The sequence below is a fragment of the Megascapheus bottae genome, chromosome 17 (genome assembly GCF_031878675.1).
Source record: "Megascapheus bottae isolate mThoBot1 chromosome 17, mThoBot2.hap1, whole genome shotgun sequence".
In the NCBI taxonomy this organism is placed as follows: domain Eukaryota; kingdom Metazoa; phylum Chordata; class Mammalia; order Rodentia; family Geomyidae; genus Megascapheus; species Megascapheus bottae.
The window spans coordinates 5,877,211-5,897,648 of NC_143525.1; the positions used below are offsets into that span (position 1 = coordinate 5,877,211).

General features: G+C 46.5%; 1 protein-coding gene across 2 annotated transcripts in view; it reads left to right on the forward strand.

Moving 5' to 3' along the window:
- Positions 1-273: 273 nt before the first annotated feature.
- Positions 274-20,438, forward strand: part of Ntn1 (netrin 1) — a 163,619-nt gene continuing 143,454 nt past the window's right edge. The window contains exons 1-2 of one of the 2 annotated variants that reach the window (XM_090349524.1): positions 274-669; positions 1,051-2,132. In XM_090349524.1, the coding sequence (XP_090205650.1) occupies positions 1,115-2,132 (1,018 nt within the window). In that variant the 5' untranslated portion in view covers positions 274-669; positions 1,051-1,114. The remainder of the gene's footprint in view (positions 670-1,050; positions 2,133-20,438) is intronic. The other variant, XM_090349526.1, reaches the window with a different exon arrangement.

Sequence of the window (20,438 nt, forward strand, 5' to 3'; positions counted from 1 at the left end):
TTTCTCTTTGTCTCGGGCTCTTTCTCGGGCTCCCGGGTTCCTATCCGCCCGCGCTCCTTCTCTCTCTGCCTCCCGGGCCGGTTCCCTTTAACTTTCTTCTTTCCCGGGGCGAAAACTTTCCTCGCATGCAGGCGGCTGCTCGCCCACGTTATTGGCCGGCGCCCCGCCCGGCGGCCCCGCCCCCGCGCTCCCCTCCGCCCCCCATTCCTAGCGCGAGTGGCGGCGGCGGCAGCGGCGGCGGCGGAGGAGCAGCAGCAGCGCCGGAGCCTTCGGGGGCGTGCGTGCGTGTGTGAGTGCGCGCCAGCGAGCGTGAGTGTGTGTGCGCCCCGGGCGCGGGCAGGGCAGCACTCCGACCGCAGCGGGAGCCGGACCGCCGCGTCGTCACCGGAGCGCGAGAGGAGGCGGCGGCGGCGGCGGCCGGGACCGGGGCCGGGGCAGCGGCGGCCGCGCCGGGCATGGAGCTGGCAAGCCCGCGCTGAGACGAGACGCGCCGCTAGCAGCCTGTGAGAGCTTCTCCGGCGTCCGGCGCGCGGGCTCCCCGAGCCGGGCCCAGAAAACTTTTCTTTCTTTTCTTTTTTTTTTTTTTTGAACCTTCGCTAGAGGTAAAGTCCCGAACGCGGAGTCTCTGGTGGGGAACAGCTGAGAGAGAGCCCAGGTTGCGGGAGGAAGGTGAGCGGGGTTGGAGGACCCCCCCCCCTAATTTTTCTGCTCCCCAGATTTGGGTTGTGAGCAGGTTGGCAGAGGACCCTCGAGAGGAGAGGGCATACCCTTCGGGCGGCCTGGAGGTGGAGGCGGCGGGAAAGCCAAGCGTTCGCCCGCTGCTCCCGGCTGGCCGGCGGGGAAGCAAGGGCGCGGGGCGGCGCAGGCTTTCGAGGCTCCCCAGACCGCCTGCCTGCCCCGGGGACTCGAGGGGGAGCGAGGCGGGTATTCGGCCGCGGAGTGGGTGCGGGGGAATCCCGGTTCACGCGCGCCCCCGCACGCCGGCCGCCGTGCCTCGGGGTAGAGGGCGCGGGGCGGGCGGGCTGAGCGCGGCTCCCCTTCTCTCCGCAGGCAGGCGCCGTGTGCGGCGGGCGGACCGGATTCCTCGGCGCGGCTGGGGCAAGCTGGACGCGGCATGATGCGCGCCGTGGGGGAGGCGCTGGCGGCGCTGGTGGCCGTGGCGTGCCTGGTGGGCGCGGTGCGCGGCGGGCCCGGGCTCAGCATGTTCGCCGGTCAAGCGGCGCAGCCCGACCCCTGTTCGGATGAGAACGGCCACCCGCGCCGCTGCATCCCGGACTTTGTCAATGCGGCCTTCGGCAAGGACGTGCGCGTGTCCAGCACCTGCGGGCGGCCCCCGGCGCGCTACTGCGTGGTGAGCGAGCGTGGCGAGGAGCGGCTGCGCTCGTGCCACCTCTGCAACGCTTCGGACCCCAAGAAGGCGCACCCGCCCGCCTTCCTCACCGACCTCAACAACCCGCACAACCTGACGTGCTGGCAGTCGGAGAACTACCTGCAGTTCCCGCACAACGTCACGCTCACACTGTCGCTCGGCAAGAAGTTTGAGGTGACCTACGTGAGCCTACAGTTCTGCTCGCCCCGGCCCGAGTCCATGGCCATTTACAAGTCCATGGACTACGGGCGCACGTGGGTGCCCTTCCAGTTCTACTCCACGCAGTGCCGCAAGATGTACAACCGGCCGCACCGCGCGCCCATTACCAAGCAGAACGAGCAGGAGGCCGTGTGCACCGACTCGCACACCGACATGCGCCCGCTGTCGGGCGGCCTGATCGCCTTCAGCACTCTGGACGGGCGGCCCTCGGCGCACGACTTCGACAACTCGCCGGTGCTGCAAGACTGGGTCACGGCCACCGACATCCGCGTGGCCTTCAGCCGCCTGCACACGTTCGGCGACGAGAATGAGGACGACTCGGAGCTGGCGCGCGACTCGTACTTCTACGCGGTGTCCGACCTGCAGGTGGGCGGACGCTGCAAGTGCAACGGCCACGCGGCGCGCTGCGTGCGCGACCGGGACGACAGCCTGGTGTGCGACTGCAGGCACAACACCGCCGGCCCGGAGTGCGACCGCTGCAAACCCTTCCACTACGACCGGCCCTGGCAGCGCGCCACTGCGCGCGAGGCCAACGAGTGCGTGGGTGAGTGGGGCGCCGCGGGCGACGGGTGGGGACGCGGGAGGCTCCCCCCGGGCCTCCAGCCGCGGGGTGCGTTGGAGGATTGCCGGTGGCGGAAACCTTGCCGGAAGCCTAGGGGAGAACCCTGAGAGGCGTTCGGGGTCGTCGGTCTGGGGACTCGGGAGGGTTGAGAGCGGTCACTCGCTCGCGTGGCAGGACGAATGTACGCCGGGGTGTGCGCCCTATCCCTGCGTGCCCTCTGAGAAGCCGGGTTGCAGCTAGAGAAATGCTTCGGGGGTGTGGAGGGGGCGGTGGGGGTTCAGGAATAATTTGGCAACAGGTTTCTTTAATCCCAGATCCAAACGGAAACCGATTCTTTGGCTACCTCTCCGTCTGCCTAGTCCTGGGGATTCACCTCCACCTCCCCAGCCCCCATCCTTTCCCTAGGGTCGAAGCTGGGTGCGCGGTTGGGGACCCTGGGCCTGCCCCGGGGAAGTTCCAGTACTAATCCCTTGAGAGATGGCAGAGAACTCTGCAATTTGGAGCCACCGTGGTGCCCGACGAATAACTCCTTCACTCTATTTGTCTTTTTATGGTTTTGGAAAAAAAAAAGTCTCCTCTTTTGAACAGCGTGTTTGTGTTAGCAAAAGGAGAGTGATGTAATTTCAATTAATTACTATCTACAGATTACAAAGATTCAGTAACTATTTTAAACTAATTCAATCCTGGTCTAAAAAAAGTATACCAGATTTTTTTTTAAATGGTAGCTTCAGGGTTTTATGAAATTGAACAGTTTTGAATTAACTAAGGCCCCAGTGTCTCGATTTTAATGGAGTTTTCGATTCCTAAAAGAGAAATATGACAAAACCAGCCAAGCACCAGTGAATACGCTTGGGTCAGAAAGAGGAGACCAAAAAAAAAGTTCTGCTTCTCAGTTGTGCAAGTTAGTTGGAGCAGATGAATGAGAGATTTTCAGTATGAGATGTAAAATTTGAAGACCTACATTGGTTGTAACAAACCGTTTAGATAGTATAAATGCACCATTTGGTGTGTATCTTTTGTGGGCATACAGACTTTTTTCTTTCCCCTACCCTCCCCATGCCAGTCATTTTGAGTATCTTCAATTACTTCACCCTCAGAGACACATTGCAAAGTTTGCTGGTCCCCACAAACACACGTTTTGAGGTCTGGTTCTGATTAATTGTGTCATGTTGTTGTTGAATAGTCTGTGCCTCACGACTGTGGATGGAGACTTTTTGAGCAAGCGAATGGAAAACATGTCTTGGAGGGTCAGTCGACACTGAGTCCCAGGCGAGGGCCCAGTCCACAGATGCCTGCTCCTCTGGCTGCATGACTCGGCCTCCATTTTCACACTCATGTCTGGTTTTTGCAGATGTAATTGTACATCCTTTATCAAAAGACAGAACTAGTCTCCCGTGTGAGGAGACATTTCACCATTCTACAGAGAAAAGTTACACCCGGATTTAGTGGTCTTGGAGAATAAATTTCCTTTGATCTGCTCAACTCGGGGAATTGTTGGTTTTTCCCATCTCTTCTCTCCCTTTCCTCTTTTCTTTGCTTCCTTTTGTGCATAAAAAACCCTTTATTGACATTTGAAGGGCTTCCCAGGGTTTTGCTATCAGTTTTATTTTGTATATGCATAGCAAAGATGACTTTGTGTGTTCTCCAGCGGGGCTTAATTGGACAAATTGGAGTGAATACGTTGAGGCGGGGGGAGTTAGATGTGATGGTAAAATGTTACTGGTTTGAAGACTTCTCCTGGAGTTGGTATTGTTCTGATTCATCATCCACCCGCTTCTGTCACTTGGGATATGAAGATGTAACCTCCATTTCTTATAATAATGGCAGTATACTTAAAAGAATCTCTGTAGTTAAGGATTTTTGCCTTTCCATCAAAGCACTAACTATGCACAAATTGGATTGGCTTTTTTTTTTTTTGGCCCAATTGAGCAATCAACATATTAACTAATGTAATTAGCCAGCAGTTTTTGTTCAAAAAGTTAATTAAGCCTAATAAGTACATAATCTACATGACAAATGATCGGCTAACAATATTTTTTTCTGTTTTTTTAACTGAAGCTATTTTAACTCTAAGTTAAAGTATTTTTAAATCTTGCCAATTATTCAGTCATTTCATAAAAGCAAAGCCAATTCAACTCTGTTAAAGTTATTTATAGTTTCCTTTTTGAATAGATGTTCTGATACCTTGTAGATATAGCTGGGAACATCAGATTGAAATTCCCATAAAGTCTTAATTGAAGTCTTAGTGATTTTTCCATGATTCTGTAAAAGAGAAAGCCAGCAAGGAGCATTTAGGAGTGATTTACAATGAAAGGTCGAGCGTTTTATGAAAAGGCCGAGTAGTGAAGATATGTGAATGAATTAGTGTTTGACCAGTGTTCTGAGATACTGAAGGGCACTGAGCAATGAAAAAGCATTAATAAATCCTTGAGACACTACCTTTGTCTATCAGCAACTCAAGATTTTTCCACCAAACATAATCCCATCTTGAGAATTTTTCACCATTGACAGTAAAGTCAAGCTGCCCTGACCATTTACCACTCAGGCTGAGCACCATGGGTTTTTCTTTTTCCTATTTTTTTTTTTTTAGATTTCAAAATTCAATCTTAAAAAAAAATGATGCATTGTCATGATGGCATTCTTAATTTTTCCTTTTAAAAATAATCAAACATAACTTATAAAAGACTTAAATGACTTACTTCCCTCAGCTAGCCTCTACCCATCCCCCTCCCCCATATGTTGATGTTATTTGGCTAGAAATCTCTATAGGTCTGAGGTATTTACAGATTACTAAGATATACACATTTTACTTTCATTGGTCTAGTGTTCATTTTACTTTGTCTACAGAATAAGTGTGAGCCATTGTAAAGATCAGCTTTATTTTAAATAACAATTGTTTTATTTCTTCTGGGGGGAGGAAGCCAACCCTTGGAACAATCTGAAAGACAGGACTATGTATAAGGTTACAGCCTCAACAGTTCTCAGTGGAATAACTAAATACTTTCTTCCGCCCATATGTATCAGCAGTGTTCGCATGCTTCCATACATATGTGCATTTACAATCACTATGTTAAGGAGCACCCATGCATGGTGGAGGGAGGGTATACGTTTAAGGGGAAAAATATATGAACAGTTTTAAACCACCTGGGTTGCTGGGCCCTCCCACACCCTTTTTCTTTTTTTCCTTTTTCCCAAAAAGAGCATCTGAAGACCATATTGTGTTTCATAAATTGTTGACATCAGTTTTAATCAATGTCCCCTTGACGTTGGAGTTGTGGTAGTATTTAGTGCCTGACGAAGCATGCTGTTTCATCTTACTGTGGGGATGTCAGCATGAGCCCTTGCCTGGTTTGTGACAGGTTGAGCTTATGAAAACTCGTTTTGCGACTCTATGGCTTTGCATTGCCCAGCTGTAACCCAAAACGCATACAAAAGATGCCTCTGCAAGATGAGCACCGTGCTGAGCTGGCCTCCTATGGTCATGGGTACCTGCAACATAATGCTCATAATTGTTTAAACATGGCTTGGAGGAGGGTGGGAGGGGTCTGTCTAAATACTCAGGTGCTTGGCCTCACACTCATGCCTGGCAAGTGAGGGAAGTTATATTTGAGGTGTAGCCCTGAGAAATCCAATGCCCCACTAAAGAACCTTGTAAAATCAAAAGGCTAAAATGATTTGCTGCCTAGTCCACAGCCTGGCACAAAGCTGTGGATGAGTGTATGTTTTTAATAGTCATAGTAATTGTTCTAATTACTGTCATTATGTTGATTAACCCTTAAGGGCTTATTCTTTGCCAAGCACTTATATTAATTTAGTTATTTAATCATTGTGAGTATGCTAATAAGAGACACTATTATTGCTCTTATTTCAGAGATGAGGAAACCATGGCCTAGAGACATCACATGGTTTGCCCAAAGCCATAGCTTGTAGGTAAAGTTGGGAATCTGCCCTCATGTTCACGCTTTATTTTGTTTTAGCTGCTCTGCTGCCTCTCGGTAGAATGGGTGGAGGAGTAATGTGTGGATGAATGAATGTTCTTTACCCAGGTACAGGAGAAAAGATGGGATAACCTATCATATCCTGTTAGGACTGAGGGTGGTTTCTAAAATATGCTGCATTGTATTGGGTTGGATTATTATTATGTTATATTCCTGCTTTCCTCTCCTCTTTCTTGGCCAGCATGCTGGTGGGAGCTGGGAGGTACCTGTAAGGGAAGCAAGATTCAGTATGGTTGGTGGGTTCCCACCATCATCATATGTCATGATGGGTTGGTCTCTTCTGGTGTCAGAACTGGGGGAGGATCCTAGGTAGTCATGCATACTCTGAAAAGTACTGTTACCACTGAGTTACTTCTCCAGAAAAAAAATTCATATTGAGTCTAGTTTTTTTCTAAATTCTCCCAGGCTGGACTTGCATTCATCTCCTTACACAGTGTCCTAAGTATGTGCACAGATAACCAAGTCTGGATTTCAGGGCCAGTGGTAGTTCTTGAAAGTAGCGAAACTGCTGGTAATCAGAAAATCCTCCTTTAAAAAGCTCTCTTCCCACCTGGGTGCTCATTAGCCTGCTGATTTTTGCCAGAATATATTGGGGAAGGGGAAATCCAAGAAGTGGCTTAAAAATGTTATTGCTACAAAGAGGAAAATGAATGTCGGGCTCTAGGCATGTACTTGGTCTCATGAGTGTCATGAATCTCTGCTGGTCTGTGGCAGCTGACTGCTGGGGTCCTTATTATCATGTGAGCGACCAGAAACCTCCGGGCTAGGAGACTGCACCCACCTATACCCAAGAGAAGGGAGGCAAGTTGGTGAGGGAAAGCCTTCTGGGGTGGATCTGTATATCACAGGTTCTGCCAGGCAAGCTCTCCTTTAGTCCTGTCCAGACTCCTCTCTGATCTTTCTCCTCCTTCTGGAGAAAAATGAGATCCTCACAAAAATATTTGAGACTTTATGTCCAGAGTAAATATTGGAAAGGCACCGGGTTGCAATTCAGATGTTCCCTGGAAGGAATCCCTTCATTTTCTGCTCACAGCTGGTATCGATATTTCCTCCTTGAGATGAGTTGTGCTTTTCATTAAGTAAATTTTTTGTCTTGGGATTAAACCAACATTGTATTCTTAATAGACTTTTATGTTTACACTTCAAAAGTCCACTGGGTTGTTACTTGTGTTATCTTGATGGCTTCTATAATGTCTGCTATGCACACTGGCTTCACCAAAATAAATGGCTCTCTAGGGAACTGGATTATAAAACAGCTTTATCTGTGGATGAACAAGTACAGATATTTGTGAGCCAGTATTTTCCCCCTCTTCCTTTTAGAAGTGATAATCAGACTTTGAGTTTCTGCAGCGCCTTTCATTTGAGGGAGATGGGAGGTCTCTGTGGGCTTTTGAAATGCTCAGGATATAAGCCTAACATGTGGAGAGGGATGCACCGCATTCTGCCTGTGGTCTGGGAGCCCTTGTGGTGTCCACAGCCTAGGAAGGTGTGGTGTGTTGGTCTGGGTGGCTGGAGACTGCAGAGTTGAGAATGTCAGTCATAGGTGGTTGTCAAACCACAAACCGGGTGCTAGTGGCTCAAGCCTGTAATTCCAGCTACTCAGGAGGCTAAGATTTGAGGATTGTGGTTCAAAGCCAGCCTGGGCACTAAACTCCATGAGACTCTTTATCTCCAATTAACTCCCAGAAAACTGGAAGTGGTGCTGTGGCTCAAAGTGGTAGAGCAGCAGCCTTGAGGTGAAATGCTCAGGGACAGAGCCCAGGCCTAGAGTTCAAGCCCCATGACTGACCAAAAAAACGGAAAAAAAAACTCGTACCAAACATTGGACATTGTATGAGGTGCTTTCTATGTACTTTTGTTCAATTAATCAGGTTGCTACAAGGAACCGAAGCTTTTCAAAAACAGATGTATCTGCCACCAAACGGCAGTTTGTGTGCACACAGGACAAAGCGTGGACATGTCTGCAGGGAAAATTGAAAAGAGGCAGGGGTATCGGCAACATTTGTTTTAAAGGCTGATCACGTGAAAGCCATGGCTCATTATAAATGACTTTGAGGGGCAGTGGTTCTGAATGGTGCTTGAGTAAGTGAGCCTCAGAGCTGTCTGCTACCGTGAGGTTTGTCTGGTGGAGTGTACTGAACTCAGTGCTGCATTCCTGTATCCTTACTCTAAAAGTTCCCTTGTAAGCTCACACGTACATTTTGATTTTCCTTTAAAGAGTTACTTTATATGAGTCCGTCCAACCCTCAAGTACAGCACCAAGTTCTCATCTGCAGTAATACTGGGCCCTTCCTGGATGTGGGCTCAGGAAGTGTACCTGTGTTACTTTCTGCTGGTTCTACCTCCTGCTAGAGTAGGTGCTATGGCTATAGGATGGATGAGACATGGGATGTCTTGGCTGAGTCTTTTTCTCTCAACATTTAAGCCCTTTCCCCATGATCTCTTCATGATGGATATTTCTTCCAGAGACAGCTGTTGGCACTCAGCAGTTCAAGAGGCGATGTCATCTGAGGGGACAGGTGTATTGGAGGTTCAGTAGTACTGCCAAGGAATGCCAGAGTGTATTCTTCCTTGGCTAAGTTGGAATCATTCCAAAGATCCCTGGGGGCTGTCTGCTGTTAGATTCACACACTAGCGAATTCATGTGGCAGCACACTTAGGCAAGTAACAACTGAGGAGAGACACAGAGTAGAGGAGACTTTCAGCATATGTAAAAGGGTAGCTTTTCTATGCCTGTACATTTGTTGGGTCAGAACCTTACAAGGCAGCGAGTAACACACAACACACCCTGCCATGGCTGGTGCTGGCTGGAAGATAATGCTTAGAAGGCAGTCTCCCTGGAGGACTGAGGGAGGTCTTGGCTCCTTGTTCATGTGGTCACATTTTAGTGTGGGGGCCCATCCATGCCTCTTCTTGGCTGATACTGTCACTGGATTTTCTAAATTTTTTCCTTGGGTCTTTTTTTTTTTTTGCTTATAGATAAGAGAAGTTATTAGTTGTTATGTCCAATTTTCACACATTCCAGAGGTTCCACACATAAGTTAGACAATCTGTAGGACCACAGGGATTTTCTTAAAGGAGCAGCTTTTGAATAACGGGGTCCTAAATAAGGAAATGAGCTGGATCCTTTAGTTCCTTGAGGGCCTGTGGGTTGTGCTACAGTCTGTAAGTGAAGTCTTACAGTGACACTTTTTGGTGCTGGGTCTGTTACCAGTAACAAGCTTCTAATTTCCCCTGTCCCTGCTTGGAGTGGCTGTGGTGAGTACAGTCATTCCCTTCTAACCCTCTGGGAGTCAGTTCTAGGATCCCCAGTGTATGTCTGAATCTCAGTAGTACTGAGCCTTATCTATATACTGTGATTTTATTTTATTTTATTTTTTGCCAGTCATGCGGCTTGAACTCAGCACCTGGGCACTTTCACTGAGCTTTTTCACTCAAGACTAGCATTCTACAACTTGGAGCCACAGCTCTACTTACAGTTTTCTGGTGGTTAATTGGAGATAAGTCTCATAGACTTTCCTGCACAGGCCTGCTTTGAACCATGATCCTCAGATCTCAGGCTCCTGAATAGCTAGGACTGCAGGCATGAACTACCAGTGCCTGACTATACTGTATTTTTTAAAAATCCGGTATTTTTTTTAGAGATCAGTTTATAGATTAGGCATTGTAAGACTCTAATAAGCCAGGTGCCACTGATCCACAACTGTAATCCTAGCTACCCAAGAGGCTGAGATTTGAGGATTATGGTTTGAAGCTAGTCTGGGAAGAAAAGTCTATAGGACTCCATCTCCAAAATAAACAGCAAAATGGTAGGTTAGAGGCATGACTTAAATAGCAGAATGCCAGCCACCCAAGCAAGCAAGCATAAGGACATGAGTTCAGACTTGGAACTGAAAAAAAAGCAATAATTAAAAATATAATGGTATAATTATAACATTATACCATAATAAAACTATCAAAATATTATACTGGAAGTTTTTTTCACTTGAAGACTGATCTGTATGTGTGTGTATGCGCTCATGTACATGTATGTGTGCACGCAAGAGTGTGTGTGTGTGTATACATGAAACAGTATGAGAGCTTGAGCTCAGGCCTCATGCCCTTTCTCAGCTTTTTCTGCTCACAGCTAACTCAACTACTTGAGCCATACCTCCACTTCTGCTCCTTCTGATTCTCCAGCATCACTTCCCTTGCTCTTGAGAATTCTCCCTGCCCATACACCTTTTTCGTTTGTGCCAATACAGGGTCTCGGTGTTGTCCCTTAGCTTTTTTGCTAAAGGTTTGTGCTCTATCTCTTGAGCCACAGCTCCATTTCTGGCTTTTTGGTGGTTGATTGGAGAGAAGAGCTTTCTGGACTTCTCAGTATAGACTGGTTTGGAATCTCATTTCTCAGCTCACAGTCTTCTGAGTGGCTAGGCTTATAGGTGTAAGCGACTGTTGCCCAGCATTAGGAGCCATTATCAAATAAAGTAAGGGTTACTTGGGCCTAAGTACTGGGATGTGCCACATAGATATAGGTGGCTAACAGGCAAGTAGCTTATGCAGCTTGGGTACGCTGGGGACAGGCCTGATTCATGTCCTCCCTCGGCAGGATGGAGCAGGACACTTTTGAAGTTTTGTTCATTCTGTGAATGACACCCAGTTTAAAAATAATGAGAATTGGGTATTTCCGTGCAATGTTTTTGGACTGTGATGGACTATGGGTAACTGGAACCTCAGGAAGCAACATCTTGCATGAGGGGGAAACTACTGTAGCTAGCAAATGCGTTGCCACTCCCTCATTCAGGGACTAGGGCAGACATTGCTAATTAACCACAGCACACTCTCCTCCCATGTCCAGAAGTGATCTTATGGTACTGGAATCCTTTCCAATGTAATTCCTTAGGCAGAATTAGCCCTTTTTATTTTTTTATTTTTTATTTTTTTATTTTTCGCCAGTCCTGGGCTTGAGCTCAGGGCCTGAGCACTGTCCTTGGACTTTCTCAAGGCTAGAGCTCTACCACTTGAGCCTCAGTACCACTTCTGGCTTTTTCCTATGTATGTGGTACCAAGGACTCGAACCTAGGCCTTTGTGCATGCTAGGCAAGCACTTTAACCACTAGGCCAAACTCCCGGCCCCAGAATTAGCCCTTTTTGGTCTTTGCATACCTTCCCTTGTTCCTGGCCCCTCAGCCTGAAGATGAAGAAGTGGACATTTCTGGAGCATTCACTGCTCTGGTGGCTGTGTTGGGGCTCTGTGGATATCCAGATGTTTAAAGTGGATGCCCTTTCTTCAGGTGAAACTGGAGACCGAACATGAAAAAGGGGAATGAATACTTTCTACGAATACTGTGCCCATACATACATGCAGACAGGCTTGGAATGAGCCATTCTGCCTACTGTCCAGAGCACAGGGTGTGAAGTTTGTGGGCTGAAGGTCTTGTTGATGGAGTAGATTTCAGATTTGGCTGAAGTCTTGGAGTTTGGTCCCTGTCACATTTCCTTCCTGCATCTGTTCTGCTGTGGTGTTTTTGCTTTCCATCATGCCAAGAATTTAAGAAAGCATGGTTCCCTGGAAAATGTGGTTTTCCCAGAGCCTCAGCTCCAAGGTTCCCAGGCAGGTGCTCCCACACTGCCTTGGCTTTGACTCTGACGCTGCCGCTCCAGCCTGTGTCAGGCCTTGATACTTCATGAATGCTTTCACCTGAAGGGTGTGCCTAGATTCCACACTGCATCTGTATATGTGTGTGTGTGTGTGTGTGTGTGTGAAATCAAGGGACAAGGACTCTTCAGAAACCACAGTCCTCAGTGCTGTGCTTACATTTGGGCCTGTAAAGAAAGCACTGAACAATAACAGTTCCAAACCCAGCATGAGAAAGGAAACACATTGTGTTTACAGATACAGAATTTGGCATCTGGGACATGAAAGTACGTTGGGCTTAGGCAGCCCTCGTGCAGGGCTGTTGGATACCAGCCCCTGCCCTCAGCCCTGTGGGCCAACTTGTTTTCCTCTCCCCGAAGCCAGACCTCAGAGGTGGGCAGGCTGATCCAGCCAACTCTTTCTTCCCAGACCCAGCCCTGTCTCACTGCATGTCTCAGACCTGGAGAGAATTCACAGTGAGAAAGTGCTTGGCTTCTGAGCTGCCACGAGGAAGGAAATTGCTCTGCTCTCCAGGCCACAGATACCAGTCCTTCTGAAACCATGGTTTTGGACAGAGTGGTCACCAGGATACCCAGAAGAGCTAGGGAAGAGTAGGGCTATACATTCCTCTGTATTTCTCACCCCAGGTTGTTGTTTGAAACCAAGGTCAAAGAGTTGGGGTAGGTGCGTGTGCTTGCATATGTGTGTGCTGGTCTTTGACTTTGAATTCACCATCATCTTGGCTTTTTCACTCAAGGCTGACACTTTACCACTTGAGTCACACTTCCACTTACACATTTTTGCTGATTAATCAGAGCTAAGAATCTCTCTGATATGTCTGATCTGGTTGGCTTTGAACCTTGATCCTCAGATCTTAGTCTTCTATGTGGCTAGGATTAAAGGTGTGAGCCACCAGTACCCAACTTATTTTGCTTTTTTTTTTTAAATCAAAGATGTCTTCAGAAAACATGAGCCACATGTAAGCAAACAGCAAGTTTTATTTTTCCTGATCTATTGGAAGTACTCAGTTCTAAATCTACACAACACAGCATTTCGGCAGTGTGTCCAACATGCTAAGATAGAATTGTTTTGGAGGTCCTGATGAGAGAACTCATCTCTGACTTCAGGTGTTTGGCAATAGAACCTAACTCCACCACCCTGGGGAGTGTGAGCTTGGGTAAGTGGCTTAAGCTCACTAATGCCTTTGAAGCTTAGTAGCCTGGAGTTTCAGCTCAAGACCGATTCGTGTACTACCTTGAAAAGAGACTCCGGGAAGGAGTAAAGAAAGGAGACCCAGAGACGGGTCCTGATATACACTTAGGGCACACATTGCCATGGTCTGATTTAAGTACATTGTTAATATCACCTCATTTAATCTTCCTAGCAGTCCTATGGGGAACTCTATCCTTATCAATCAGTTCTGTTTATGAGGTTGGCTTCTTTATATAAATAAATATAGCATAGAGAGTTTGTATAGAAGACCATACAACTTCATTGTTGGTTGTGGGGCTTGAACTCAGGGCATGGGCATTGTCCGTGAGCTCTTTCCCTCATGGCTAGGACTCTACTAATTCAGGCACAGCAACACTTGTATTTTCTAGTTGGAGATAAGAGTATCTTGGGCTTTACTGCCTGGGCTGGTTGTGAACTATGATCCTCATATCTCAGCCTCCTGAGTAGCTAGGATTATAGGTGTGAGCCATCTGTGCCTGGATCTACACAACTTCTGGACATTAGAATAATGTCTTATCTCAGTTCACAACTGTGTAACCAGAACATAGTAGAGCCCTGGGAGCTGCCTGTACTCTATTTAGGTTATCATACTCCCTGCCTAGTACTAATTGGTTTTGATAATTTTTGAACTTTGTATAAACGAGTTGTATTCCAGCTTCTTTCTTTTGGTAACTACCTTTAGGGTGCCTGGCTTTTTATTTTGGTGGTACTGGGGTTGAATGCAGGTTTTTACACTTGCTAGGCAAGATGCTCTTATTTCTGAGCCATGCCTCTAGTCCTTTTTTTTTTTGTGAGTCATGGAGCTTGAACTCGGGGCCTGGGCACTGTTTCTGAGCTCTGTTGCTCAAGGCTAGCACTATCCTACTTTGAGACACAGCTCCATTTCTAGTTGTTTTTTTTTTTTCAATGGTTAATTGGAGATAAGAGACTCATGGGGACTCTTCTGCCCTGTCTGGCTTCAAACCACGATCATCAGATCGTGGGATTATAGGTGTGAGCCACTGGCACCTGGCAGGGCCCATGTCTTTTGGTGCACATGTGGATGAATTCCTGCCAGGGATATATCAGAAAGTGGGACTACGGGGCTCTAGGATATAGGTGCTAGTTTGCTGTAACAGCTGTTAGTGTACGTTTGGTAGAAATCAGGTGTACAGCTCCACATTTGCACACCTTTTCTCTAACTGACATTAGAGAACTTGTCCAGAGTCTTCCAGCTCACAAGTGGTGAAGCTAGGATTAAATCTAGTCCATGGGGCTCCTGGCCTCTCCTGTAGTTATGCAAACACCCTGTCAAGGACTGTTGTCTTTGAAGCAAAGGGGACAAAGCACAAGTGCTTCTCTGTTCTGCAGAATGTCTGTCACTCTGCATTCCCTTTCTAAGCACCTGAGCACTTCCCTGACCTAGTACCCATGCACACACCATTCTCATCCAGAAGCAGCTCTGAAACTCCATATACTTTTTTTTTTTCCCTACTAGGGTGTTACCTCAAAAGATAGCCCAGGTCCTGAATGGAGGACCTGCCCTCCAAGGTGCTGGCTAATTTCCTACCTTTTACCTCCCAGCCCTCTACTTGGTGGGTAGAGATGACATGGACCCTGTTCCTTCTTTGCCTTCCCTATTAGCCTTTCTCTTCTTCAGGTCATGTGGGTTCAGATAGATGATTTTTTAAAATAAAAAAGTATACTTGGAGCCAGGAGTTTGGCCTAGTGGTAGAGTGCTTGCCTCTCATGTACAAAGACCTGGGTTCGATTCCTTGATACCATATACACAGAAAAAGCTGGAAGTGGTACTTTGGCTCAAGTGCTAACCTTGAGGAAAAGGCCAAGACACTGAGCTCAGGCCCTGAGTTCAAGTCCCAGGAATGACAAAAAAAACCCAAAAATAAAAACAAAAAGCAAAGTGGACTCATCTGAGTATTCAGTGCTAAAATGAAAACATAAAGTAACTCCAGAGGCTCCTCAAGCCTCTCCTGAAATCACTAACCCTCTTGCCCAGTGTAACCACCATTTTGACTTTTTGTTTGTTTTCCTCTGTGTGTGTGTGTGTGTGTGTGTGTGTGTGTGTGTGTCTGTCTGTCTGTCTGTCTGTCTGTCTGTCTGTCTCTCTGTCTCTCTGTCTCTGTCTCTGTGTGTCCCCATCCATGTCTGTATCTATACTGGGGCTTGAACTCAGGGTCTGGGTGTCCCTTAGGTTTTTAACTCAAGTCTAGTGATCTACCATTTGAATCACAGCTCTGCTTCCAGCTTTTAGATTGTTAGAGATGAGTCTCACAGATTTTTCCTTCCTCATAGCTCTGTGTCCTGTGTAGCTAAGATTAGGGTATGAGCCAGTGGCTTTTTTTTCTTTAGATTTGTTCCAAGGCTGTTCTAGTTTTATAAAAGAAGTGAGGTGCTTCCTTTCCTGTGCTCTGGAAGGGTTTAGCATGAGGAAATAATTGGGCCTTGTGTGTAAAATTTGCCCATCTGGGCCCTTCCACTTTTGGAAGTAGTCACTTGATAACCATTTCAATTTATTCCATGCCTATATGTTTATTCAGGAATTTTTCAACTGCTTTTTTTTGAGTCAAATGTGGCAATTTATTTTCCAAGAAAATAATCTTCACCCAGATTTTCATTTTTAAGCATAAAGTTATATATAGTAGTTATGAGAAATATGTTAAGAATTTCCATATGTGACTATATCATTTTTCTAATTTCTAATAGTATACATTTCTTATTCTTTGCCTAGGTTTGTTTGCTTTTTTGACATTTTTGAAAGTGATAATTATAACACCTGATTATATTCATTGAGCATTGGTTTTGTGTTAGGCCTTGTGCTCAGGTACTTTGGATGTACTGCCATTAAGCCTGCACTCATACCTGTAATCCTCGCTACTCAGGAGGCTGAGACCTGAAGATCAAGGTTCAAAGCTATCCCAGTACTAAAGTCCATGAAACTCTTATCTCCAGTTAACCACCAGAAAAGTGGAAGTGGTACTGTGGCTCAAGGGGTTGGGCAGTAGTCTTGAGCTGAAGAGCTCAGGGGTAGCACCCACATCAACAGTTTGAGTCCCACGACTGACCAAAAAAAAATCTAAATTTGTTTGTGTGCGTGTGTGTATGTATATATATATATATATACGCACACAAACAAATTTAGATTTAGATGTATATATATATATACACACACACACGCACACACACACACACATGTACACACATACACTGCACACTTGAACACTGGGCCTGGGTGTTGCCCCTTAGCTTTTTCATTCAAGGGCTGTCACTCTGCTCCTTCAGCCACAGCTCTACTTCTTTTTTTTTCTTTTTTGGTGGTTAATTGAAGGTAAAAGTCATATGGACTTTCCTGCCTGGGAAAACTTTGAGCCTTGATCCTCATATCTCACTCTTCTGAGTAGCTAGGATTAGTGGTATGAGCCACCAGCATTTGTCCTGGTTTGTCTTTGTTTTAGGATAATCTCATTGGTTAATAAGATCACCTCTGTTGATGTTTGATAATGTACAAAATTCAATATATATACATATATTGGGGAGGCAGTGGGCTTGTACTCAGGGCCTGGGCATTATTCTTGCGCTTTCTGTTTTTGTTTTTTTTGTGTGTGGTTTTTTTGTTTTGTTTTGCCAGTCCTGGGCTTGAGCTCAGGGCCTGAGCACTGTCCTTGGACTTTCTCAAGGCTAGAGCTCTACCACCTAACCTCAGCACCACTTCCAGCTTTTTTCTATGTATGTGGTACGGAGGAATTGAACCTGGGTCTTCGTGCATGCTAGGAAGACTAGGCAAGAACTCTACCGCTGGGCCCCATAATTCAATATATTAAATCAGTCTTACTGTTATCACATTCTTCAGATGCTCTATATCTTCATTTGTCTTCTGCACGTGTATGAGGCCAATCCTATGGCTTGAAGTCAGGACCTAGGCACTGTCCCTGAGCTTTTTTTACTCAAGGCTGGTTCTCTACCTATTGAGCCACAGATCTACCTCTGGCTTTTTATTGGTTAATTGGAGAGGAGAGCCTCATGGAATTTACTGCCTGGGCTGAGTTTGAACTGCAGTTGTTAGATCTCAGCCTCTTGAGTAGCTAGGATTATAGATGTGAGCTCCTAGGACCTGCTTTTTGTCTTCCACATTAGTGGAAGACTTTAACATGTAGCTCTTAGCCTATAACTTAATGTTTGACCTTTTAAGTGACAGATATACTGTGTGCAGCTAAGTGTTTTAAAAGGTATCAGGCAAGTGAACATAGTTAAAACAAGATCACAAGACAGGATCCAGAAAGTAGAGTTCAAAGCAGAATGCATTCTGCATGAAGCTGAGGTCTGGTTTGTTGTTTGATGCTGGGATTGAACCCAAGGCCTCATAGAATGTGTTCTACTGATGACAAAGTTCACTTTCGTGAAGTAGAATGGATGAACAGGGCCTCAGTCTCCTCCTTGGTACAAAGGGGAGAGCTGAACATATGATCTCTCAGCCCCTTTAATCACTCACAGTCTACTATGATGCTTTTGAGGATCACTACTAAGTGCTCCTACGACTTAAGGTAGAAAGCAGAGAGAAGGGCAAGATGATTCCTAGCCTGAAGCTGGAGTGTTTGGAGCTACCAGCTGGAGCTTGCTTGATTGCTTTGGCTCATTTCCGTCTGTACTAGAGCATCTGCCTCACTGCCTTTTGGCTTAGCAGCGGGGATTTGTTGAAAAATAGAAGCAAGTCTGCAAGTCTGCAATTCTGCAAGATGGCAAGGCCACAAGAACTCACTGTCATGGAGTGCCACCTCCCTCAGTTCACTATGAACTCAAATGGCTTGGTTTGACTTCCAGCTCTTGGGAAGAGCTTCCTATGGGAGGTGGCTGATGACCCAGCTCCATGCCTGGCTCTGTCCCACCTTGCCAAGCCGGGCTGAGTTAATGGAAGGAAGATGAGATGTTAGAGTGGAGTGTATCATAGAATACCAGAAGTATGAGAGAGCCCTCAAATGAGCTAAGGGTCTAATTTAAGAAATTAGAAAAAAATTTAACAGACTAAGCCAGAAATAAAACGGAGGAAAGTGGTGGGAAAAAGGAAGAGATAAAAATGAGAGCATAAAGCCAGGTGGGGTGGCTCACGCCTATAAATCTAGCTACTCAGGAGGCTGAGATCTGAGGATCACAGTTCAATGCCAGCTTGGGCACTAAAGTCCCTGAGACTCTTATCTCCAGGGTAGGGTGGTAGCTTTGAGCTGAAGAGCTCAGGAACAATACCCAGGCCCAGGGTTCAAGTCCCATGACACACACAAAAAACGCATAAGTCAATGAACAAGAAAACAAATATTTAGCCGAGGGAAGGATCTACCAAAACAGGGTCATTTGGAAATGCCAAGAAAAATAAGTATCAGGAAAGATTGGTCAGAGAAGGAAGAAATCAACATTAAGAATGAAGAAACAACATTAAGAATGAAGAAGAGGGGACCGGGAGTTTGGCCGAGTGGTAGAGTGCTTGCCTAGCATGCACGAAGACCTGGGTTCAATTCCTCGGTACCCCACATACATAGCAAAAAGCCGGAAGTGGTGCTGAGGCTCAAGTGGTAGAGCTCTAGCCTTGAGAAAGTCCAAGGACAGTGTTCAGGCCCTGAGTTCAAGCCCAGGACTGGCAAAAAAAAAAAAAAGAATGAAGAAGAGACATTACATAGGACACTGGTGGCTCATGCCTGTAATTCTGCTCAGGAGGCTGAGATCTGAGGATGGTGCTTTGAAATTAGCCTACTCAGGAAAGTCTATGAGACTCTTTATCCACTAGAGAAGAAGTGCTGTTGGTCAGTGTTAATATTGAGTAGAAAACCTCAGGAACAGCTCCCGGACCCTCAGTTCAAGCCCAGCTGACTGGGTGCGGAGGTGGGGTGGGTGTGGCGAGGGGTGGGGGGAGACTTTACTAGAGATTCTGCAGACTGGAAAAGAAGGAAGGTTAGGGATGATGGAGCACATTTGCTAGAGTCCTTGCTGGCCTGCACAGAGCCTGGGTCCAACTTGCAGCCCCCATCCCCTCTCTTTGTTGGTTTTGGGGGCTTGAACTCAGGATCTGGGTGCTGTCCCTGGTTCCTTTTGCTTAAGGTGAACACTCTTATCACTTGAGACACAGCTCTACTGGCTTTTTCTGTGATTAATTGAAGATAGTCTCATGGACTTGTTGCTGGGCTGGCTTCTAACCATGATCCTGAAATCTCAGTCTCCTGAGTAACTAGGATTACAGGCATAAACTACCAGCACCTAACTTCATCCCTTTTCAAATAAATAAATAGGGTAGCATTATTTTATGTTCACAAATTTGGAAAATGTCAGCTCTGTGTTAACTTTATTAAATTTTTAGAAATAGTTCTCGTAGAAATTATTAGAGGATTTGCATTAAAAATCCCATGTGGAAAGAAGCTCAAAAAACAGGTAAGTTGGATTTAATCAAAATGTTAAATTTATTATTTGAAGGATAATGTTAAGAAGACACAAAGGCAGCCCACAGAATGGGTGAAAATATTTGCAATTTGTGTCTGACAGGGTTTAGTATCTATAAAGAATGTTTAATTCGGGCCGGGAGTTTGGCCTAGTGGTTAAAGTGCTTGCCTAACATGCATGAAGACCCGGGTTCGATTTCTCGGTACCACATACATAGAAAAAAGCTGGAAGTGGTGCTGAGGCTCAAGTGGTAGAGCTCTAGCCTTGAGAAAGTCCAAGGACAGTGCTCAGGACCTAAACTCAAGCCCAGGACTGGCAAAGAAAAAAAAAGTTTAATTCTTAGAACTGCTTGGAGTGATCATAACTGTCCTTGGATCACATGGGTAATCATACCTGTATTCTAGGGTCATGTGGGAGGAAATCATGTCAGAGTAATTGGGTCACACTGGATAATCATGCCTGTGTCTTGGGTCACTGTGGGGGGTGAGGGTATTATAAAGACGTGGATGTGAAATGTTAGAAGCAGTGCCTGTGTTACCCAGTGCTCTGGGGGAAAAATGCTGAACCTACTCAGCCATCCAGGAACTCAGATTTTCCTTGTATGCTTCAGTTCTGGGTCCCCCTTCTCTGCTTGGAGTAACAGACCAAACTATTTCAGTCCAGCAAGGAGTCATCCCAGCACTCTGGCCAGGTAGCTGAGGAAAGGTGTATTCCAGGAAGGGGATTTTGACAGAGGTTGAGGTGGGGAAGTGGTTCTGGCAAGGGTAGAGAGCGCTGTGGGGGCCTCAGGAAAGCAGCTTGGCCTAGGAGCTTTCTCACAGGCTCTGCTTGGCAGCCTGCTTACAGTTACACCAGCTTCACACAAAAAGGGTTTCAAATACAAAAGAAGGCTCAACCTGGCCAGTGCCAGGCCTGGCTTGGCATTTGAGTTCAGAAATCCAACTCTTCAAGCTCACAGACAGGCCAGGCCATCCCAGGGGTCCTGCCCCCACTGCAGGAATGCCAATAACCTGCATTGGA